General features: G+C 37.2%; 1 protein-coding gene across 1 annotated transcript in view; it reads left to right on the top strand.

Annotated features, from left to right (window-relative positions):
- Positions 1-25,264, top strand: part of SNAP91 (synaptosome associated protein 91) — a 153,013-nt gene that overhangs the window by 55,163 nt on the left and 72,586 nt on the right. Inside the window, exons 7-11 of the mRNA XM_060167275.1 lie at positions 6,242-6,348; positions 10,344-10,385; positions 16,203-16,273; positions 18,362-18,367; positions 21,864-21,891. Of these exons, the coding sequence (XP_060023258.1) occupies positions 6,242-6,348; positions 10,344-10,385; positions 16,203-16,273; positions 18,362-18,367; positions 21,864-21,891 (254 nt within the window). The remainder of the gene's footprint in view (positions 1-6,241; positions 6,349-10,343; positions 10,386-16,202; positions 16,274-18,361; positions 18,368-21,863; positions 21,892-25,264) is intronic.

The raw sequence follows: 25,264 nt of genomic DNA on the forward strand, positions 1-25,264 counted from the left end.
ACTGTGCTGATTTTATGCTGGAAAGGAGGACACATCTGGATCTCTGCAAGTAAGAATCATCACCTGATAAGTTTCCAGTAACCTACAGTTCATCTCTAAGATTCACTCATCTTTTGCACAAACCAGGTATGCAAGTTAACTGGGAATATGATGGAATTGCTACCCTGTATCTTTGTAGAGATCATGAAACCGATGTGGGGATCCTGCTAGGTTTAAAGTATTTCTGTGTATTTCAAAGTATTTCATCTATGTATTCAGGAAACTGGGGAAATAACCACGGATAGTTTCATGCATCCACTGGATCTAATTTTTTTTTAATCTCCTAACCCCCAGAAAGCCTCCACTCAGATCGGTAGAAAATATAGTGACATTTTGGATCCCCAGAGACTAGCATCGGCTTAGAGTCTGTGTCCCTGAAAATTCTGGGTATGTCCCCTTTCCCATGTGTGTAGTCACTCTGGTAAATGTCCCTTTGCAGAAGAGTAGGAATAGATGCTTTTGGCTGTGTTTCAAGGCTCTTACTCAAGAATATCTGGAGGGCTTATTAAAATTGAGGTTGCTGGATACTAACTCAGAGTTTCTAATTCAGTAGGTCTTGGGTAGGGCCTGAGAATTTGCATATCTAGTGAGGGCCTGGATGGTGCTGGGTTTGGGGGACTACAGTTTGGGAACCACTGTGTTAGATCCACTTCCGGATGTTCAGGCCAGCATTTTTTTTTTTTTAAGATCTTTATTGGAGTATAATTGCTTTACAATGGTGTGTTAGTTTCTGCTTTATAACAAAGTGAATCAGCTATACATATGCATATATCTCCGTATCTCCTCCCTCTTGTGTTTCCCTCCCACCCTCCCTATCCCACCCCTCTAGGTGGTCACAAAGCACCGAGCTGATCTCCTTGTGTTATGCGGCTCCTTCCCACTAGCTATCTATTTTACATTTGATAGTGTAGATATGTCCATGCTACTCTCTCACTTTGTCCCAGCTTACCCTTCCCACTCCCTGTGTCCTCAAGTCCATTCTCTACATCTGTGTCTTTATTCCTGTCCTGCCCCTAGGTTCATCAGAACCTTTTTTTCTTAGATTCCATATGTATGTGTTAGCATACAGTATTTGTTTTTCTCTTTCTGACTTACTTCACTCTGTATGACAGACTCTAGGTCCATCCACCTCACTACAAATAACTCAATTTCGTTTCTTTTTATGGCTGAGTAATATTCCGTTGTATATATGTGCCACATCTTGATCTATTCATCGGTCGATGGACACTTAGGTTGCTTCTACCTCCTGGCTATACAGGCCAGCATTTTCAATCGGTGCTTCTTGGCATGTTCACGCAAACTGATGAATTATCAGTGACATCAGAAAAACGAACGTAATGGTCCTTCTTTACTGCTCAGAACCTTTAGAATTTATTTGAATTATCTAGATTTTTATCAATTAGGATTGCCCGATTCAGGAGGAAAAAAATACAGGACGTCTCGTTCAATTTGTATTCAGATCAACATGAACAACTTTTTTAGTATTAGTAAGTCCCATGGAATATCTGGGACCTACTTATGCTAAAAATTATTTTTTACAATTAAAATTTAACTCAGTGTCTTGTATTTTATCTGGCATCCCGACTGCCGACATGAATTTGCACAGTCTTGCACTTCTTTTAGCATGTGTGTTTTTTTCCTCTTGAGTCAGGCTTTGTACCTGTCTCCTGAGGACATGCTGGATTGCTGGGTTCTAAATCTCATTCTAGGTATTGAAGCAGTTGGCAAGGGGAAGGGAGTAAGAAGTAGAGGGACAGAGCACAAGGAGAATTTTTATTCCCTCGTGGAAGGTGGGTTGATTACAGGATCTCCAAGCAACGCAGGACCAGCCTCTTCAGACTGAGAAAGAAAAGCCTTTTCCAACAAGGGTAGCTCATTTTGGTTTGAATCTACCCAAGTACTTTCCTTTCCAGTTTTCTCTTTCAATAAGAGTCCTAACTTTCACAACAAGACCCTGTTGAAGCTGGAAATTTAACTTGCCCACATACATTATAATTCAGCAACTCACAAGATTAGACTCTCTGACTTTGGCGATGACAGCCCTGTGTCTGTAAGGATAAGATTATTTTAGGGCAGCTTGGAGTACCACAGTCTGACTGGAGCCTTGAGCCAGTCATTTTAAATCCTGTGTTGTCATTTTCCTTTTTAAGCTCTCCAGTGGAGCCGGGAGCAGCCGTCCACCCCACAGTTCCATCTGCCTTGTTCTCGTCATGGTCTGTCCCAGCAGCTGCTTATTCTGATAAGCTCCATTCTAGGTGCTTATTTCAGAAAACCATAGGTCCTAATTTAAGTCATTATTCTGCTCCTGTGCCGCACAGATTCCGAGAATCCCATTCTCCACTAGTTGCAGGTGGTCATCACTGCCTTCACATTCATTCAGGTTATCTATCTAATCCCAGATTCCTCCCTTTGACGTTTTCGAGGGTCTGATTTCTACAGCCTCTTCAGCCACCAAATACTGCATCTATGCAAGAAACAGAAACCACTCCACGTATTCTAAGTAGAAAGGGATTCAAAACAAGGGGTTAGGTGTTCATTTAATTATGGGAAGCCTACAGGAACTGGTCCTGGTCTCGGCCTCCTGAGATGCTCCTGAAGTAACCAGTTCTTGTGCTCTAGGGAAGCTACTGCTCGTGAGGCCACTACTTGAAAGTATGCTGAAACAATCTCGGCTGCCTTACAGCACTAGGGAGCTGGAGAACGGACACCTGAAGCTATAATCCAGGGAGTCAGATCAAGTGGCTGTGACTGTGACAGTTATTCCCTAAAGCCCAGGAAAGCTGGAGGGTGACAGTGAAATGCTGTGAAAGGCAGCTCACCCTCCAAGGATCTTATCACTTGCCATAGGAAACAGCTGTTCAGGTACAGGAAGCCTGCTGCTTTGGCCTCAGTTTCACCTTCCAGATCGCCCACGGGTCTGTCTAATGTGCGGAACTAAATCTGCATCCAGATCCCTGGCTTCTCATGAGTCTAGAAAAAGATAGAATGGAATTGGGTGAGCCAGTCACCAACGTCGAATACAGTGCCCTGGGAGGTTTTGCCTTTCCTGGGGAGAGATTCCTGCCCGTGGTGTGCAGTTCAAAACCACGTCACCTTTATTTCAGGTGAGGGAGTTCGGTGGCAAGCCAAGTAAGGTAGACTTTTCCATTTGCTTTTGCTGGCTGACCTTAATCTTCTTTACAACTCATAAATGTGAGCTTTTGCTAAAGTTCACGTCCAGCCATCTGCTGTTTTGCTTTCTCTGTGTATTCTTCACTGGGAAACTTATCGTTTCCATTATGAGGAGTCTCACATCTATGCTTTCAGTCCTTCCCTTCCTCCTGAGCTTCAGTTTTGCACGTCTGCTTATTTGTCGACACTTAAATTTAAATATTGTGTTCTTACCTCAAGCTTTGAGTTTCCCACTGACTAAAATCTGTGCCAGTCAGAAATGAAGTTCTGTTGATTCATTCTCATCCTCTCTCCCCAGTGTACCCCTGCTTCATCCCCACTTCTGCTTCATGAACACTGGACTTAATGCCTTTACCATTGATTTAGCAATTAAAGATGTTAAGTCATGTGACTCTCCTCTGTTATTGTCTTGAACACTCCTTAAATGCTGCTCTGCTTTACTTTATGTTGACTTTACAGATGGAGTGTATTAAGCATGCATTTTCTCCTTATATTAAAATAATAAACATTCCATGTATTTTTTTATTTCATTTAATTTGAAAAAGAGAGTCTCTTGCCTAAGATTAGGAGCAGAAAAGGAGAAGAGTTGTACCTTTTCATATTAGTGACCTCACCTTTCAAAAGTGGTAGTTGTACATTCTGGCCTCACGACACTGTGGTGTTGAGTGGCCTTCATTCAGCATTGTCAAATTGCTCTTGTAAAAGTAACACTCTAGAAGAGAAGTATACGCAGTATCCCAAGTGTTTTGAGACAGGTCTGTTTTTTGTTTGTTTACTAACTAAGCACTAGGAATTAACTTTATAAATATATCATGGGTGAGTCTTAGTCAAGGACTTCATGACCAGTTCTCTACATCTAATGTTGGAATCAACAGTGGTGCAAATCTTAGCAAACATTTTATCACTGTAATGAAACTCTGACGCATGAATAAGAAGATGCTTCCCTTACTGACTAGTGGTCGTTAGTAATAGTTTACATGCAAGGTCTCAGTTTGTTTCACAGGGATGAGATACCTTTTCATCTGGTTCTTTTCCTTGGACGGTTATTCTGCAAAAGCCAGTACTAATATGACAAGGGAATTTATCAATACTTTATAAAGATTCACATTACAAATGTCAATATTTGATCATTTCAGATACTGAAAATCAACATGTTATCTTTATTATGAAAGAAAGAGACTCATTTCTGAGTCGCATCCCCTCTGTTAAAAGTGTTAATTTCTCTGGTCTCTTAAGCGGGTGAGGGAACTTTACAGCTTTGCACTGATCAGTACATGTTCCTTTTCTGTGTCATTACCACTGTTACAGAAACACTTAGGAGATTATAACCTAAAACCATCATTATTGAAAACTCTTTTGTTGCTGAATCCTAAATTACCACAAAAGATACAAACAACTTAAAAAGCATCCAGAGGAGACAAAAAAACACTGCTTAAGATTTTGATGCATTGGTTCTAAGAGGAGATTGAGATTATTCAGTTTGATTTCTCTTTTTGTGTAATCACTGAAGATCTGATTCAAAGAAATAAACTTATAGTAAAGAAAAGTAATTTAGACACTTGGAAGAAATTGTTTATGTGAAGATTGTTTAAAAAGCAAGAAAGGTGTGTTTTACCAGAATAAGTCCTAATTTTCAAAGGTTTAAACTGAAAAGATCTGTTCCCCTATAACACCATATTTCTGTCTCTAGCTTAGAAGACAGGGTGGGTGGACAAAGAAAGTATACTTAAATTTGGCCATTTTTTAAAAGACCCACTTACCTCTCAAATCCTAACAACTAGAATACATTATGTGTTTGTTTTCTTGATCTTTTTGCTTCCCTCGAATACCCTACAGGGGAGGTCCATGTTAAAAGTAAAATTACCAAAAAACTGTCAACAGAAGGTAATGAGTAGCTACCCTCAATAATTAGTTCTTTGTGTAATTATATATTATTAAACCTTTCATGAGAAAATTAAAAATACTTTTGAGGTAGTAAAATTACATGCCGAATGAAAACCAGAACTTTCAAATGTGAGAGAGCATAAAAATAGCATATGTTTAACCATGTGCAAATATGAAATAATGAAGATACTGAGCCATCAGTTATGATCCAGCGTTGCCAGGGAGCTATTGTAGACACTGGCCGACTGTGTCTCCATCCGCAATGTTAGTAATTTTTGACTGAATGAATGGATGAATGACTGGCTGGGGAAAGCACTGTTAAAATGCTAGTTTCCTTCAAAACATGTATGGAGAAAATACACTCTCATACTACAATTATAATTCATAATTCTAGTCTTGGAAGCAGAAGAGAGCAGCAAAAGGACCCTTTGTTTTTCTGTCTAGAAAGCTAAAAGTTGAGAAAATACACTCTCATACTACAATTATAATTCATAATTCTAGTCTTGGGAGGCAGAAGAGAGCAGCAAAAGGACCCTTTGTTTTTCTGTCTAGAAAGCTAAAAGTTGAGAAAGACGATACAATTATAGACTAGAAGGGACGAAACTCCACTATTTTATAACAAAAAGACATAATGTTTGAAAGAAATAGTTGATGACCAGTAAAAGCAAGTATCACTTATATGGAGTGTAGACAATTTAAAGAATTCTTTAATTCAGAGAAGTTTATAGATTATTGCTTTATAATATATAGATTATTGCTTTACAGTGAACTATTAAGAAAATAAGGATGATGTAGGGTGCAGTTTTAACTTTTGAGATTGTTATCAGCAAGAATTTGATACTATTTTCTGAAACAGAATATTACGCTATATGTATCATGAAGTATACCTGTTATGACAATTAATATATTCTTCTACTTTAACTGTATTTTCATTATTTAAATTGTTTCATGTGAGACACCTTAGAACATAACACCTTTCCTAAACTACTCAGACCTCACTTGTTTAGGTGTTTTTAATATTTCCCATAAGTTTTAGTGCCAAGTGTTTTGATTCAGACATTAAAGTTGTTAAGTAATAGTATCAATGTAAGCTTAGAAGAAGATTGAATATAATACACTTTCCGAAATGCTTATCTATCTCTTCTAGAAAAGTTTTTTGAAATGAAGAAAGGACAATGTAAAGATGCTCTAGAAATTTACAAACGATTTCTAACTAGGATGACACGAGTGTCTGAATTTCTCAAAGTTGCAGAGGTAAGTGATATTAACACATGTATCTGGAGTAAACAGTAGAGTTCATAATCTGGCAAGACATTCTGCCACAGAGTCACAGGTTATTAGGGTTGGAAGTGGCCTTGGAAGACATTTCATCCTGCTTCTCACCCAGAGCTGTGCTCTGCACTCTTGCTTTTCAATCAGAAGATCATCCTGTGTCCAAATAAAAGTTTCATGGATAATGAGCTCACAGCTTTGCAAGGTGGTCTGTGCCTCCATCTCACCTCATGGCTGTCCTTGATTGTGAGAAAGTGCTTCCTCTGTATTGAACTGTAGAAAAAAGCCCTTAGAAAAGTCTGTCCATTGTTCTTAGTGTGTAAACGATAAACCCTGACTTTTCTTACTGTGTCAAAATGATTTCAGTACAAGGAAAAAAGAAAACAAAGTATAATTAATTTTATAAAGTTTATAAATTGTGTCTTAAGGATGTCTCTTTATACATAATCACAATAACTGTGTAACCATACAGTTGTTGTTCCTGAGGTTATCTGTAAATTGGTGTCTTCTCTTATGAAATCCAACGATTGACTCATAGTGGAAATTATGACATTTTATTACATTCCTTTGTCAGGGTGACAGATGGGTTCTTATCTTGCTTGTCAACTAACTGATTGCTAGGGCTGACTGAAGTGTTTTGTGGGAAGGGTTCTGAAGCTCACCAGCAAAGCATAAAATGCTGTGGACGTGGGACATTCATGCCATGTTTTTGCTGTTTTTGCCATTTTCAGAATATAGCACAAGAACAGACACTTTATACACATAGTTTCAAAAGCACTCCAGTCCAAGCATTATTCTTCAAATTTCATTTATTCACAGGAGTGATAATTGTCATATTTAAATTCCAAGACCAAAATAATCTTGCAAAATACTGTCTCTCGAGCTTAGATCCATACAGTTTATAATCAGAATTTGTTAAAAAATCAATGTGGGAAACAAAAGGTAAAGATTAGCTTAATAAACTACATATACATTAAAGCATGTTCATGTATATTTCCATGGGTTTATTGATGTTGGTGGCCTTTAAGGAAGGATAGAATTGCTTGAAACTTTTGCTGCTACACAAGTTTTATTTTTTGTATTTGATATGATTTTCCCATGGTTCAACTGTAATTATCAATGTAATCTAGCAAAATTTGCCTAATTTCTTTCTGTGAGAAGATCAATTATACCTAAACACTCAGGGCAGAAGATTATTTCACTGTTCGATTAATTCCTGATGCACACTCTTCCCAGTGTTCCCATCTGATGTTGTGTATATCAAAAAAGTAAAGAGCTGGACGTGTTACAATTTGGGGGTAAATATTTCTCTAATCAACATAATAAGGCTGGGCTCAAGGTCTCCTTGAGAAAAAGGGTGCTTATATATCAGTTCCTTCTATTCTTACATGTAAAATTTTACTTCGTGTCTCTTGATAACCTCATGTTATCACAGGCCCATTTCAGGCTGCTGAGAAGGCGATATACAGAAATTAGATGTCATTTTGAGAGTTTGTCTTTAAACAACATAATAATAAAATATTTTAATTTTATTCAAACATTATGACTAAGACTTTTTATAGAATGGATACTAATTTACAAAATTATTTTTAATAGAATAAACATTAATCACAATGGGTTAACCATTAGTGTTTTCTTTCACATTTAAATCGCATCGTTCATAATTTAAACATTAACTATTTGGATACCAGTGTCGAATGGTTTGGTTATGATTGGTAAATACAGAAAATTTTCAACAAATATACGAAGCTTCTCTTTTCTACCAAGCAGTGCTTGTGTGGTGTACATATGTATGGACTCCTACCCAATAAGCTACCCTGTTGTTAATACCATTTGCCTGAAGAATGTGTAGATGACTTGCAAGAATGTTGTTTCTAAAATACAACTCTATATATAGGCTATATGGCAAATGTTAACATTAAATTTCCCATCGTATTAAAAGAAATGTGGAGTAATTGAATAATTCCTATGGATATATTCAAATTTTGCAGAGGAATTGCTTAAAGTACAGAAAACTTCCTGTGCTTTGAATTCTTATACTGAAGTCTCCTAAAGCAGACAACTGAAACTTTGTAAAATGGTTATTTTACAAGTAATAGGCATGTCTGCTAAACGCACTTACCTTTTATAGAACTAAATTATTCTTAGTTTGCTATTCCAAGGTAAATACCAACTCATTGGAGTACGTCTCCCAGAATACTTGCAGACAGAAAGTGACGAGATTTCTATAATACAATCGCACTTCATCCTCCAACTTCATTGTGGTTCAGAAGTTCAGGACAGTAAGAATAGCAATGTAAAGGAAGAATTCCTTTAACAGTTACCCACTTAATAGAATCGAATCACCTTTTAAGGAGGTGATTCCAATATTAGGGACCCATAATGCTTTAATTTAAAAAACACTGACTTCATTCATATTCATATTTATTTTAATGGATCATCTCAAGAGGTATTGAAATATGGAAATAAATAGAATGAAGTTGCCTTAATTTATAATTTCCATACTTTGAAAGAATGTGAGTTTAGGGCAGACATAAGACAGCCCCCAGCAAAGAATTATCATCCCAAAATGTCAATAGGGCCAAGGCTGAGAAACGCTGCTTTATTTTGTATTTTTTTAAACATCTTTATTGGAGTATAATTGCTTTACAATGGTGTGTTAGTTTCTGCTTTATAACAAAGTAAATCAGCTATACATATACATATATCCCCATATCTCTTCCCTGTTGCGTCTCCCTACGCTGCTTTAGATATAGAAAAGGCAAAGGAAAGAAGTTAGCTCAGCATTTGACACACGAGTGGACTTGCCCCTCTCCAGTTTGCCTTATTGTCTTTCAGGAGCCGACACTTAGGCTTCCTGTGTTTGCTTCCACATTTCCATCAGCATAATGAAGCACTTCATTTCTCACAGAGAGACTTGGGTTAACCCGCTTTGTTTCTTTAAGCCTCAATTTCATCATTTATATAGAATGAGAGAATGAAGTTATGATTTGTATTTTTCCCCAGCTTTTTATTTTGAATAATTGTCAAACCTACAAAAGAGTTGATAAGCTTGTATAGTGAACACCTGTGTACTCTCTTCATTGATTCACCTTTATTAATATATTCCCGTATTTGCAGTCTTGGTAGCACTTTCTTTTTCTGCCCCTCCCTCCCTCCCTTCTCTTCCTTCCCCAAGCTACCAAAATTTAAAATTCACATTTGCTTTTATCTAGTAATTCCACTTCTACAAATGTGTCCTACAGATGTGTCCACACAGGTGCAAAGTGACGTGTGCAGCATTGCTTGCAATGGCAAGGGATTGCAAGCAACTTAAATGTTCATTAATAGGTGACTTGTTAAATAAATTGTAAGACAAGGAAGCTGTTTAAAAATGAGGAAATTCTGTATATTAATATGGATATAGTTCCAAGATGTATTGTTAAATGAAAAGTATAATCCCAGTGTATATAATACACTATTATTTTATAATAATGTGGGAAATAACTATGTATTTATGGATTTACTATTTCCTTGGATATGCATAAAGAAACTCTGGAAGGATACATCTTGGATGTCACAGTGGTTCTCTCTGTGTGAGGAAGGGTGGAAACTACACCCTGAACAAGTTATTAAAATTCAGTGAACATTCCCTGTCCAGAGGACTGACTGGGCATAATTAACAATTTAAATTTAGTCGAAGCATTTTAAAAAAATTTTAGTTGCCATTAACCATGGAGGAAACCTTTTACACTTCAGTTTCCTAAGTTCTTTTTTCAGGTTCTAGCAAAATTCTGTACATTTGTTATATCTGTATTGCCAAAATCATTGCTCTTATATTGAGTGGAAAACTCCACAAAAAGCACATATTCAAAGTGAGATTGATATATAGAATAATTATTATTTTATACCAAGATTGAGCTGTGGTTTTAACTAATTGTGTAGGTGATCTGAGAAATTAATTTTTAAAAACCTATTAACTTTTTTTTAATCTGCAGCAAGTTGGCATTGATAAAGGTGACATTCCTGACCTCACACAGGTAAGTGATTCTCTGAGTGAAAAATTCAGTATGCATGAAATTATTAATCCATAGTTTACCATAAATGGGCAGAGGCTTATAAGCATTTAATGCATTTTTGAATGTAGGCCAACCACCTTTCTTGGAAATCATTCTAACTTACTATTTCTTTTTTAGCTATTAAATATATTTCTGGAGATAATATGAATATTTTCCTAATCTTATAAAATCGTTTCCTCTTTAAAGGCAACGGTATTTAATTATTGAGCTCGTTTTTTCATTCTTAAACTTGAATCAAACGGAAGCCTTGAAAAATGTTTAAAAAGTGTTTTATCCATGAAACGTGACTATTCATAGGCATGTAATCAGAACATTTGAACTGTTCTTCCTGCTTCTTCTCCTAGTTTTCAACATGTCCCAGGGATGGAGGAGGGGCACGAATAGCGAGAACACTGATGTTGTAGTTCTACTGTTCAATACACTGATTTTTGTCTCCCCTGTGAAGGGGAGGAATTTCTATATACAAAAAAACCTTTTTTAAAAAAATAGTAGTGGTAGATGAGTGATTTTCTGGGGACTATCTAGGAAGCAAAAACAATAGGAGAGCTTCCTTATCAATCCTTTTATCTGTTAAGAGGGTACATTGTACGGCTCCGTGGATTTAGAATCAAGATGATTCACATGTGCAGAATTACTGTAGGACCTTTCTCATAATTGGCAGGAACTATTTTTGTTTAATCAACTTGTCATTCTGCTACGGTAAATTTCTGTTCCAAACATGTTCTTTAACTAGAAATAGATGATAGGAGAGAGTTAAGAACTGCTACCATATATACCAGTAATGAATATATGAGTTTTCTGTCTTTGCAAATAAAAAAAAGTTATTGTAATTGAAGAAAATTGTCATAATGAAAGGTTACCCTTTTAATAGTATCAAAATGTGTTTAATAATTTATTATCTTTATTATCCCTTAAAATGTTTCTATATTTAAATGTTAACCTTAAATTTTTATTAAAAATTAGGGAAACCCAAAGTAATGGTCTCTGTATTGAGACCATTATTATTATTATTAAAATACCAATTAAATACCAAGAATTCTTCATAAATAAAATTCACAGAACAATTCAGAAAATGATGGCATTGTATTTTTTTATTTAAAAGTTGGTGGAAAGTGCCTTCTAATAGACAGAATATTAGTATAAAATATTTTTGCTACTATGAGAAAATAGTGTTCTTTGATTAGGTGCATACCTAAATAAGATATTGGTATCATCATGGATATGGCTAAAAATTGTGTGCATAAAATACTATTAAAATTTCTTTATTAGATTATAATCTAATAAAGATTTATTAATTTTGTACCACTGTAATAAAAAGCAGAGAAAATAACTGTGCTTTCATTTTAAATTATTTAATTATTTACATTATTAACATTTACATTGCAGTTTAAAAAAATAACCCAACTACATGTTAACCTAAAAAATGTAGATATTTAAATATTTAACTCAATGAATAGCTTTTAGAAATGGTAAATCATCTTTATTTCAACTGTATAGACTGCTCTCACCATGGAACAGAAGTAAAACTAGTCATGTTGTTAGAGAGGCTGGCAGGTTAAGAAGAAAATAGGTCCTCATTTATCTCAGTTTGGGCAGAGTCTGAAGGGAGATAAAGAAAGGTTTAAAAGGATACTTAAATACCTTTCTGTTTTTAAAATTAGAAAATTATAGCATATCATTGACAGATTTACATACTTGGCTTTAATTTTTAATGATACTGTTATATTCATTACAGTTTATATAATCTTCTCTTAAGAAGTCCAGAGGCATAATATTTTATGTAATGATGTATGTTCTGTGTTGTTATAATTTGGGGAGCAGAGACCCATCCTTAAAGAAGATAAAATCTTACTCTGGGTCTAGTAGAAAGCGATTCTGTGGTAGAGATTCATTGGACACTGGTAACATTCTATCCTCTGCTTTTGTTATGACTTGAAGAGCCACATAGACTTCAGTATTAACATTTATTTTGAAATTATCTCCTTATAAAAAAATCCTCTAGTTCATTTCTCCAGTGTATATTTAAATCTCAATTCAAAAGTTCTGTGTGCTTCTGAAATTTCTTAATAAGTTACTTAATTGTGATTTCTGTTGGGTTCATGAGCAGCAGAGCTAAACACACTCCCTAATTTTTATTTAGAACCCTTCCACAGGTCTCATTGGAGGCTTGTCATTGAGCTGGGGTTTTAGACCCACTGTGACAGTCTGGTCAGACAGAAACTGGAATGTGAGCTGTTCTAGGATTAGTCCTTCAGATAGTGTTAGACAAGAACTAATCTGGAGATGGGTCAGAAATGCCAGGTAGTGTGGACTCTGTTTGAGACCTGTGAGATTGGGTTCTACTCTCTGCCAGGCTTCTCTGTGGCCGCCATGGCCACTGAATCTAGCCGTGGCGATGGACAAAAATAGCCAGCAAGGAAGAGGATTAAAGAGATGATGGGGACCAGAAGGGCTACCTATTGACTGGGAGTAGGGAAAGGCTGCTCCTAACCGAGAAAGGATTAGAATTCCTCTTGCAGCAAGATGAAACAGAGGGAGTGAATCGATGTCTTTCTGGTTAGAAAATGTACAGTAAATACCAGTGTGGTCATCTGTAGCCCTTTTTAAATTGTGCACATAATATCATCATAACAGCATTTTAAATGATTTATAGATACCAATGAAAAACCTTGTTAAACACTCAAAAGTACTGTATTGAATAAGAAGTGAATATGATATCAGAACTGAAATATTCCTCCTCAGCACTTTCTAATGGTTTCTTAGATCTAATAAGCAAAAAATTTGAATGAGCTTTTGGTTGCTTTTTATTTCCCTTTGTTTTTAATGATGCTTTAGGATCTAAAGCATCTGAATTGTAGATGGATGCTTCCTTTTTGATCCTGTACTCACAATCAGCTATGAATTTGTTTCAAGAAAAGGAGTTTCAAAATATTATTTCCTGTTTGGTGTGTGTGCATGTGTTCCGAATTTAATATATCTCCATTTATGAAAAACATCTTAGGTTTTGATGTCAGGAATTCTGGTTGATCTGAAAACTACTGGTAAAGAAAAGTCTCCTTTTAAAGACTGTACCACTGATGAATCGGTAACCATGATATACCACTGTTATTTATTAGTCACAAGCTGCCCCTTGTTCTTTGGGTTGGTATTTTCACCTGATTGGTCTGTTGACTTCAGCAGTATTTAAAATAAGCAACTAAAGATACTGCTAATTATACTAAAGTTCCTTTTACAACAGCAGAGGCATTCTCAACGTTTTGCCCCTTGGAAATTTGAGACAGTTTTCATTTTTGTCTGCTGCATGCCAGGATGTGCTCAGTGCCATAGAGCTCAGAAGGCCAATATTCCTACACTCAATGAACTTTACTATCAAAGTAGTTTTTTTCCCTCCAAAAATGTTTGAAGAGTTTATTTCTCTTCAAACATGTTAGATGTCACATGTTCTAATAAGAGATATAAATGATGAAGCATTTTTAAACTTCTAAGCTAAAATGCTCCAAACTTAATTTTATGTGCAATGCATTGCAAAATAACACCTCTTAAAGTCAGTTTTGTAGTCTGTGTTCTTGGTCACATTTCTCTCAACTATTGTGATTTTAGTGACTGCTACTTTATTTTTTTTCTTAAATTACTAAGAAACTTTACAAAAAGAATGAAATTGCAAACTATCATCCTAGTTTTTGGTTTTTTTGTTTTACATAATTAAGAAACCATATAGGAAAAAATACTACTTCTTTTGTTATCCCATACTGTTCTCTATTTTATAACTATAAATAGCATTTCTTAAACAGGTTTAGCACAGAATCACATTTCTTTTACATTGCATTTAATACTCAGAGGACCTAAGTCTTCCAACTGGAGAGAGGTTCTATGGCTTGATATATTTTTCCTTACTGTGATCCCAATGAAAAGAATGGAAACCGAAAAGGTTAAAGTTATATGCCCGGGCCTCCTAGGTTCCATTATTATGACAATTATAATCATTACTATTATGACAATTATAATGGAAGTTCTCAGGTGTGAATTCATCTAAAAATTGTTAAGCCATTTCTGTCTTCTTCCTTTTAAAGTTACAATACACATTCTGTTTATTAAGCAAGTGTATCTTAGTAGTTTACAGTTTTTCTATAGAGCAAAATTTCCTTTATCTCTTAAAAATTCATTCTTTAAAACTTAGAAGTGGGCTTCCCTGGTGGCGCAGTGGTTGAGAGTCCGCCTGCCGATGCAGGGGACACGGGTTCGTGCCCCGGTCCGGGAAGATCCCACATGCCGCGGAGCGGCTGGGTCCGTGAGCCATGGCCGCTGAGCCTGCGCGTCCGGAGCCTGTGCTCCGCAATGGGAGAGGCCACAACAGTGAGAGGCCCGCGTACCGCAAAAAAAAAACAAAAACAAAAACTTAGAAGTATACCCCTAGTTGTAGTTTACTAGACTTTGCTAAGTCGCCTTTTACCTGAGCTATATTAAGAATTCTAATTTTTATAACTTTCAAAATTTATTATATCTCCTGAAAGTCATTTTTTCTACTCTACAGTAATTAACTTTTTATATAACATTCACAGGGCTGTCCCTTTCTACCCTACCTTCGTCACTTTGATCAAGTTAATATTTTTGTTCACTTACTAATTTATATTTATAAATTTATGTGTGGCTCACTTTGTAATTTACATGTACAAGCTCACATAATTATATATGTAATAATATTATTGTTAAGGCAGTATATGAGTCTATCAGTGAAATGAAAATTAAATGTACTAAACAATTTTAATAAGAATTTTATTTTCATTTGTCATTATAGGTGCAATGTAAAATGTAGAGTTATACTATTTTAGCAGTTAGCATAGTTACTTTAAAATCCCTCAAAATTAATTTTATATTAATTTTAAGAATAATTGTCAAAATTAAATGTATCTATAAATGTTATGCCAGTCTTTGAATGCCTATGCTGCTGTTAAAGTCTAACTTGGGTTAAGATTATTCGAGAAAGGTGAAGGTAAATTTCTAATGCTTGAGGAATAGATGGGGTGGAATATTTATATGAACCTATTATTTCTTCTCCTAATATACAGCAAAATGCCATCACTTTATATTGCCTAAAATATGATAAAAACATTCAGGTACTTCTTAATAAAAGAGGTGAAATATATTAAATTTGCCAAAACACAGTAGTCTGTTATAACATTAATATTTGCTAAAGTTACTTTATTATGTATATAAATTACATAGCTCAATAATAAGAAAATCTTAATTGTGGTTGACTATTAAAGTTGTATTTTTTTCCCCACAACTCTCACTTACCCTTTCTTTTTTAATAAAGTAGTAATTTTCCCTAATATTTCAGTCAAATATGGATAAGTGAGATTTTACTGTATTTTCATATTTCTGTAAGTTTGTATTTGGGCACTTATATTTTTGACTTGGATACAACTACCTTTAATTTTTCCACTGTGGTCTTAAGGAAACATATGGTGAACTTGATTTAATTGAGTTTACTACATTTAAGTAATATCTTAGTAAAAGTCTATCCAATGTCATTTCTACACCGAAACCACACTGTAACACTGTTTGTTATGCAGTGAAGTTAAGTATATATATATGATGGGCCTGTTTGAGATTCTGTGGAATTTAAATATCTAATTACCAAAAGACCCTGGAATGAAATTATCTCCCATATGTATTAGGGTGCCCAGACCTGCACTATACAAAGTTACAGTGATGTTCCAGTGTATTTATTTTGAAAGAAAGCGATGCAGACATTTATTTTTTACTTTCTTATTGTAGGCTCCCAGCAGTCTTATGGAGACCCTTGAACAGCATCTAAATACATTAGAAGGAAAGAAACCTGGAAACAAGTACGCATTAGTTGTATATTCTAAATAAGATGAAAAATACTAGACTCATTCTTTATACAGTGAGATTTATCACGGTACTACCGTTTTAGGGTATGCTTTATTGTAATTATCCTGAGTTCCTTCAAAACCCCTACCCTTCCCATTAACTTACGACATCATGACCCCATTATAGGTAATCTGTCTGCAGGCTAATTCAGCAAACTAGTAGGTTGTACCTGTGTTGGCTGGACTTGCTGATTTATTTATTATTTTGCCCTCAGAAGGGACTCACAATCCTCAGAAAAAGAATTGCTCATGCTAAAACTTGAGACTGTCATCATTGGGAACCCAATTTCCCAAGCAGCCTTGAACACTCTGTTATGTTTCCGAGCCTACTATGAAAAAGCAGAGCCTTCAGGAATGGCTTTCTGGACTTCAGACTCTCCCCAGGTGGACCCTTCAGCATGGCATGCTGCTGACACTTGACAGTTATTTTTCTAGACAGAGTAGCAGTTGAGCAGCGATAAGTGTAGTTTTAGTAGACTTTCAACCTTTCTGTTTGGACACTTAGATTTTTGACCATTTTTCCTGACTGCATGCCAAAAATGTCCAGGTTCCATTTTTGTCTTCTCTCCAGCCGGGATCATACTTTTCGGTTCACAAGACCTGGTACTTTCCCGTCTTTGTACCTCGCTCAGAGTGTAATTCTGCTAATCTTGGGTGCCTCCCCTCCTTGTCTCTGCGTGCATGCATTTTACACATCCTGGGGAGGGCCATCTCATGAGGGCTTCCTTAATCATGCACCACACTGTTTTATGACTCTCCTCCCCACCTCCCCTGCCCTGATATGTGGTTTAAATGGATTTTCTGATTCTTAAGGTCAGGGACTATTTTATACTTCATTATCTCCACCTAAAAACATAATGTAGCTCTCTCTACAGAGTCAGCTTGAAATCTGTTTTTGTTGGTGATCCCAGCTTTATGTTGATTCTGTTTAGATCGACAGCAGAAATTGGTAGAGACAACCCGTGAACTGCTCATTGCAGGGCTATAGGCTGATCATGGATTTTACCTGTGATATAGCTACCAAAATGCACCTCCTTTCTGCTTGCTTCTCTCTGGGCATTCTCCCAGAATCTAGACTCGTGTCTTGAGTCACTCTTTTGCCTGTTGTTTAGCTAAGGGTGATTTTCTGTCATCTTTTCCAAGTTAGTATAAAAATTATTGCATGTCTTAAGTTTTCGATGGTAAACAACGGAGTAGGGCTCTCTCAGGCTGTGATGGCAGAGCTATTTGGAATGATGGATGACAGGACCTCTCAGGGGCTCTGTCAAGGTTGTACCATTGTCCAAGGTCTGTCCCCACTTCAGTGTGGCCATGGACGATCAGACTTGTGTGTGTAGGTTGACGTCAACTGAAAAGACGTGCGAGTATATTAATTCACAAAGGAGGGTGCCCGCTTCCAGTAATTGCTGCCTCCTCCCACCCCTCCCGTATTAGGGTGTCTGGGAAGCCAAATGAATGGCCTAGGATTTAAGCCAAAGGAGGCAGGAAGCCTGAGAAATGTCCCTCTTCCTGTGGCAGATGGATCCCTTTAGCTGAGGAAATATGCATATGCCAGAGTTAGAGCCTCTCCCTTGGGCCATGCAGGATGCGCATGGGTGCGAGTCAGCTTCTCCGCCCTCTTCCCCGCTCAGGTCCCCGCACCCCCCACAGGTCCACCCTCTTCCCTCCTGAAATCTGCCAGGGCTGCAGTTCTGTGAGAAGCCGCCTTCTAGAGTGGATCTCATCAGCCCTAACTTCAGCTCTAAAGCCGCCCCCTTGTGGCTGCTGCCAGCTATTTTTGGACTATTTGGCTGTGGACACTTGGTTACATTTCTAGGAGGAGTAAAATAAGAACTTAATGATCTTCTGTTTTGAATTACCTTGTACTGAGCATCATTTTCCTCTCTCCTTTAAAATCATTTTATGCTTGTCAGATTTCTTTTCTGAATTGGCTGAGACCACCTATGAACTTGTCTTTTGCTTATTCCCTATTTTTAAAATAAATGAACTATAGTAGTTAACTATTTTCTTCTTTGTATGTTTGTGCTTACCTGGGACCTTAAGTGAAGGGTGAGTACTATACTGAGTGACATTTTTTGCATTTGGTTATTCCTAAAAATGCAAAAAACACTCTTAAAATTCCACATTTGGTATTTAGAACATTGAAAACTGATTTCTGTCCATTTTACACATCTGTGTTTTTTCATTATACTCTTAAAATTTTCTCCTAAGGTGGCTCGCATAAATGGTTTTATTTTGGTCTTCTTTGATCAAGACTAACAGACTCTCTTAGTTGTATATTCAGATATCCCTCTTAGATTTTAGACATCAAAGACTTTTTCACTTGTTTAGTAAACAAAAGATTTCCCTATGGCACGTGGCAGAAGTGCCAAAAGACAATGCTATTAAGAAAATTAATTACTTAAACGGGTTTTCTTTGTCTTCTGGTAGCAGTATAAAACTATTCTAACCTCTAAGTCAAGTAAGTGCGTAAAATGAAGCATTTTCAAATGTCTGCTAAAAAACACGTAGGCCTTTTATATTTAGTCCTTATATCCACCGATACTCGTTTTTGAAATTCTATGCAATACTGTGTGATATGCCTTTGTATATTGTCTGTTTCTGTAATTCCACAGAACAAAAGAGAGAAATTGATTTTATTTTATATGTGGGTTTACTAAGTGTTGAGGGTGCAAGAAACTCAAGTTTATTGTAATTAAAATTATTTGGAAGAGATAGGCTTTTCACATCTGTGTTTTGTTTGTCTTTCTGGCTAGCATTTTTGACCAAAAACTGTGTAGGGATTAGTGTTGCGAATAAGAAATAAAATTTCTTCTTTTGATAGTTTACCATTAACACATAGGAAGTGTAAACCCTAGCATTTTCTGTGTTCATCATAGAAACCCATGGATTTGTTTGTAACATTTTACAGGATCTGTGGGTCATTCATTCTCTTCTAAAATTATATTCGTGCTTTATTTTCCCCCAACATGGTTCACCATGTACTAAATTTCTCTAGCTGAAGTTATTGAAATAAGTATCGGGCTTTAGATAATGTCATTATATATAAAAGATTGTAGCATTTCCTTTTATAAAGGGCGAAGAGCCAGTGGTAGGGTAGAAAATCAGCTGAGGAACAGGTAAAAAGAAGCAATTTGTGTGTTGTGTAGGGGAGGAACAAATGTGCTGGGCTCCCCTGTGATTTTGTCAGGACGGGCTGGAATGTGAAATGTGCACAGACAGACTTGGACTGGAGCCTGAAATCCACCATTAAAGAATGATGAGACTTTGGCGAGTTATTTACCTCTCTGAGCCTCAGAGCCCTCAGACTTCAATCAGTGTTGAGTGATGCTTTTTAAAGCTGTGGCCCCAATGGGAGTACCTCTGGTTCTACCTTTTTGATGAAATCATGGCAAAACCTGGATCTGGTCCATAGGAACAGAAGTCATACATCCTGACAGTTTAGTTTCATACAGTATAATTTTTAAGATGTTTGGTTAATTTATTTTTAAGATGTTTGGTTAGTTTATTTTGGTTAATATGTTTATCTGATATAAAACAATGAGATAGGTTCGCTTCCTTCAAAAAAATTGGCATCTAGTGGAGAAGACAGACGAATAAGGTACAGTGCTGTAAGTGGGATGGTAGTGGGAGACAGGAGATTTTTTTGCTGAATCCATGGGGTAGCTACAAGTGTCATTTAGTAATAGCACTCATGCAAGAGCTTGACAAAGTGATTCTTGTGCCAATTATGATATTTTGTACTTAGGTTTGAGCATGATATTCTTTAGTAGTAGGTAGAGAAATTCTGTCATTTTTACTATATCTTTATTTTGCTACGGAGTATAGAATATGTTAGAAACTTTTATGTATTAGTTTGGAAATACAGTTCAAAAAGTTCTCGTTCATCCTCAGTTCTCTTTTCTGTATTAATATTGCTCACTGTGTCAGTACCACTAAGAATTGGTTCATGAAAATCTCTTGAGAGAGAAACAAATTAATTTCAATTAACTCATTCTTAGAAACTGACCACATCAGATGGCTTCTATGTTTTCTTTGCAGAGTTAAGGCTATTATTTTCTTGGATTTTTATTTAGACTTAACTCCCTTCCTTTTCCGCATATGTAAAGAGAAAAAAATGGTAGGAGTGGAGGAATTATTAACCAAAAACTCATTAGGGCATGTTCAACCTCAGTACTAGATTTTTAGGTTCCTAAGTTTCTGAGATATAGAGAATACTGTGATTCCATTTATTTCAGTAGACCCTTAGTGAGCAATATAGAGAAGCATATATCCTTTTCTTCATAGGATATGTTACTCTGAAGATAACAGCCCAAGTACACATAACCTAATCGAGTGTAACCCTTATGCATCTGTCTTCCTTATATCACAGAAATCTCTGTTAGCCCTTGCTTTCGTGTTCATTTTAAGTGAAAACTAAATTTAGACAGGAAATGGCAGGCTTGTGTTTGCAAATGAAGTTGAACATAAGAGGTATTAATCTGGCATATAATATTGTTACATTTCTTTTGCTATATCCAATAAAATAAAAATTCATGATATTGTACAAAACTCCAGTTACTAAATCTCTGCTGATTTTATTTTACTCCTGCCACGTGTGATATTTTCTCTGTAGATAAGTAGAAGGGCATCCCTGCCATTCTCTGAGACCCTGACAATAGTCTTCTTACTGAAATGTCTTTTTTTCTTCATTTTGTTTCCTTACTAATTTATTTTCCACCAACTCAGGTTAGTAAAACCTAAGCTGTTTAGGCAGTCATCTCTGAAGCATTTTTCTAGAAATGATATATATAATCAGTGCTACCAGCAATCTAACTGAAAAAAAAATGTATTTCTTCCTGATTTTCCCTCACTCCCTTAGACACAAGCATTGAGGTTACTCTTCTTTTTCCAGCTCCCAAGTTCTCACAGGATAATGGGAATATTTCTCATAGATAGTTTTCATTACAGCCATGAAAAAAACCAGACAATCTCTAGGAGTACGCACAGTGTGGAGTATGCACAGTGTGTCTCAGCTCAGTATGGAAGCTGAGACACACATCAGGCACAGGGCTTGTAGGGATCTTTTTTTTAATTCTAGTGTTCCTTTTATGTATCACAATTATGACTAAGTGAATCACAATGTGCTTTAACCTTAATGGGTTTTCTAACTTGTAAAAATAATAAACTGGACGATCTTTCAAAAATTCTGGAAAGCATTATTTTTCCCAAGTCTTGGCAATTTTTTTAAAACTCCAATTTGAACAGTTTATTTTTGATGGGCGTAGGCAATAAAGATCAATTCGAATAATTAATTGAGTTGCTAGAGATACCAAAAAAAGATTTTGAATTTAAGAATTTCTAATACTAGAAATTAAGTGGATGGGAGACATTGGAAGCAGGTGTTGTAATTGAGTAAAAGATAAAATATATTTTAAAAATAGTTTATCCGTTACTAAAAAGTCTGTATATAAACAAGTTAATGCTTGACCAACCATCAAACTTAAGTGCTTCTACAAATGTATTCATGTATATCCAATTTTAATTCTTTTTGGTTGCCTTTTAGATCTGGTGCTCCCTCTCCATTAAGTAAGGTAAGCTTGTTTTTTGTTTTGTTTTGACCATTTTAACAACTTTTGATTGTACAGTTCAGTGGCATTAAGTACATTCACATTGTTGGGCAGCCATCGCTATCATCTGGTTGGAGAACATTTGTCATCTTCCCCAGCTGAAACTCTGTACCCTTTAAACACTAACTCCCCATCCCCCTCTCTGACCACTCTCACCCCCAGCTCCTGGCAGGCACCATTCTACTTTCTGTCTCTATGAATTTGATTACTCTAGGTCCCTCAAATAAGTGGAACTGTCCTTCAGTATCTGTCCTTTCGTGACTGGCGTATTTTACTTAGCATAGAATCTTCAACGTTCATCCATTTTGTAGCATATGTCAGAAATTTCCTTTCTTTTTAAGTCTGAATGCTGTTCCATTCTATGTGTGTACCACATTTTGTTCATCCATCCATCCATCCATCCATTAATGATCACTTGGGTCACTTCTGCCTTTTGGCTCTTGTAAATAATGCTCCTGTGAACATGGTGTACAAGTATCTGTTCAAGTCCCTGTTTGCAGTTCTTTTGGGTCTTCACCCGGAAGTGGAATTGCTGAATCATATGGTAATTTTATTTTTAATTTCTTGAGGAAAGGTAAGTTTTTATGTATTCCCCTTTATATTAGTTTCTTAGTCATATAGCAATGTGTACTTAGCCCTCTATCTGGACTAAATTTTTCTTTAAGTAGACGAAATTTTCATACATTTATATTACAACTGAAAACAAATGTGTCAGTGTTAACGTCTTACTAGTTACAAAGCACTTTCTCATACTCTGAATCACAGCCCTGTGAGATAAATAAGGCACATAACATTGTGCCTGTTTTGATGGTAGAGAAACCAATTGTCATTGGGTATCCTCACAAGCATACCTTTTAGACAGTCTACCGTAATAACTGTCACAACTCCTTCACCTCCCTCTCTCCTTTAGCATCCTGAAGGACAGGATTAGGGTTGTTAGTGACAAGAGTATTTACTTCTATAGGTCAGTAGTTCACATTTGCCATTGTATTTTTCACATTGCCATTTTCATTGCAAAAATGTGATAAATGTGCTCTTTCCTCTTTGCCAAATTTCTGTTACATAACTGCGGTTATTACAGACAAAAAAGTTGGCATTATGACTGCACAGGGTACCCCAGACACCCTTTACTGTGTCAATACCTGGCCGGCTGCCCAAGAGACCCTCAGGGAGCTCCAACAATCAAACAAACAAAGAAACAAACAACCTAAGCTCCCTGGTGATTCTGCTACAGAGCCAGGTTTAAAATCATTATGTCACATGGGAGAAGATGACGGTGTGGGAAGATGCAGAGTTAGCGTCTCCCCACAACTAGGGAGCCTGCTGGCCACTGGTGGGGGACTCTGATGCCCAAGGAGATTGGAGGAACCCCAAAGTGAACCGGTAGGACGTAGGGGGACTGAGTGGGGAGGAGAAGTGGATGCCAGACAAGATCAGTGCCCCTGAGGCCAGGGAGATCAGGAGAGGCAGGCAGGAGGGGCCATCCAGGAGGAGCGGGAGAGGAGCAGAGGGGGATTGCCCTGCCCACTGGGGCTGTGGGAGCCTCTGACCTCCCAGGCTGGTCCCCTACAATCCAAAGCCTCCTCCAGGCGACGTGGGTTCTGGGAGCATAGGAGGGAGGCCAGGGAGATTAGGAAAAGCAGGCGGGAGGGGCCCTGTGGGAGGAGCAGGAGAGGAGCAGAGGGTGATTGTCCCACCCACTCGGGCATGGGGAGCCTGCTGAGCTCCCAGGCCGGTCCCCTCCCCACCAAGACCCACCCCTCCCTGCCAGCCACATTGGTCCTCGGGGCATAGGAGGGAGGCCGGGGAGATCAGGAGAGGCAGGAGGTGGTGGGGCGGTGGCCCTCTGGGAGTAGCGATAGAGGAGGGGAGGGCGTTTGCCCCACCCCCTTGAACCCAGGAAGCCTGCTGGGCTCCCAGGTAAGGTCTCCCGCCCTCTGAGACCAGGGGTGGGGGGCACGCCTGGGCCCCTTCTGTTCCTTGAGCCTAAGCCCCACCCCCTAGTGTCCCCAGGGCCTTTTCCAGCCCTGTGGGTCCTGAGCATTGGCCCCACCCATTGTCCAAACCTCACCCTTGCTTACTCCCTGCCCTCCACAGCCAAGGCCTTTCCCCCCATTTCTTGTTTTCTTTTCCCTCCTCCTCTTTTTTACTATTGTGGTACTGATGTACCTTCCGGTTGATTCATCTATATTTTATTTTTGTATTCTCTCTAACATATCTGTTAGTTTCCTAGTCTAATTATATTTTTTACTTTGTTATTCGGGTTTTTTTGTTTTGGGGGTTTTTTTTGCCACCCCATGTGGCTTGTGGAATATTGGTTCATGAGCCTGGGGTTGGGCCAAAGTTCCTGCGGTGGGAGCTCCGAGTCCGAACTACAGGACTAACAGAGAACCTCAGACCCCAGGGAATATTCATCGCAGTGCGGTCTCACAGAGTTCCTCACCTCACCACCAAGAAGCAGCTCTGCCCAGCAGCCTACAAACTCCAGTGTTGGAAGCCTCAGACCAAACAACCAGTAAGACAGTAACACAATCCCACTCATTAAAAAAAAAAAAAAAAGGCAAAAAACTATGTCACAGATGAAGGAGCAAGGTAAAAACCTACAAGACCAAATAAATGAAAAGGAAATAGGCAATCTACCTGAAAAAGAATTCAGAGTAATGATAGTAAAGATGATCCAGAATCTTGAAAATAGAATGGAGGCACGGATTGAGAAAATACAAGAAATGTTTTAACAAAGATCTAGAAGAACTAAAGAACAAACAGAGATGAACAACACAATAGCTGAAATGAAAAATACACTAGAAGGAATCAATAACAGAATAACTGAGGCAGAAGAATGAATAAGTGAGCTGGAAGACAAAATGGTGGAAATAACTGCCAAGGAGCAGAATAAAGAAAAAAGAATAAAAAGAATTGAAGACCTCTCAGACAACACTAAACACACCAACATTCGAATTATAGGGGTCCCAGAACAAGAAGAGAAAAAGAAAGGGTCTGAGAAAATATTTGAAGAGATTATAGTTGGAAACTTCCCTAACATGGGAAAGGAAATAGTCACCCAAGTCCAGGAAGTACAGAGAGTCCCATACAGGATAAACCCTAGAAAAAACACACCAAGACACATTAATCAAACTAACAAAAATTAAATTCAAAGAAAAAATATTAAAAGCAGAAAGTGAAAAACGAAAATAAAATACAAAGGAATCCCCATAAGGTTATCAGCTGATTTTTCAACAGAAACTCTGCAGGCCAGAAGGGAGTGGCAGGATATACTTAAAGTGATGAAAGAGAAAAACCTATAACCAAGATTACTCTACCCAGCAAGGATCTCCTT

Source organism: Lagenorhynchus albirostris, chromosome 12 (genome assembly GCF_949774975.1).
Source record: "Lagenorhynchus albirostris chromosome 12, mLagAlb1.1, whole genome shotgun sequence".
In the NCBI taxonomy this organism is placed as follows: Eukaryota; Metazoa; Chordata; class Mammalia; order Artiodactyla; family Delphinidae; genus Lagenorhynchus; species Lagenorhynchus albirostris.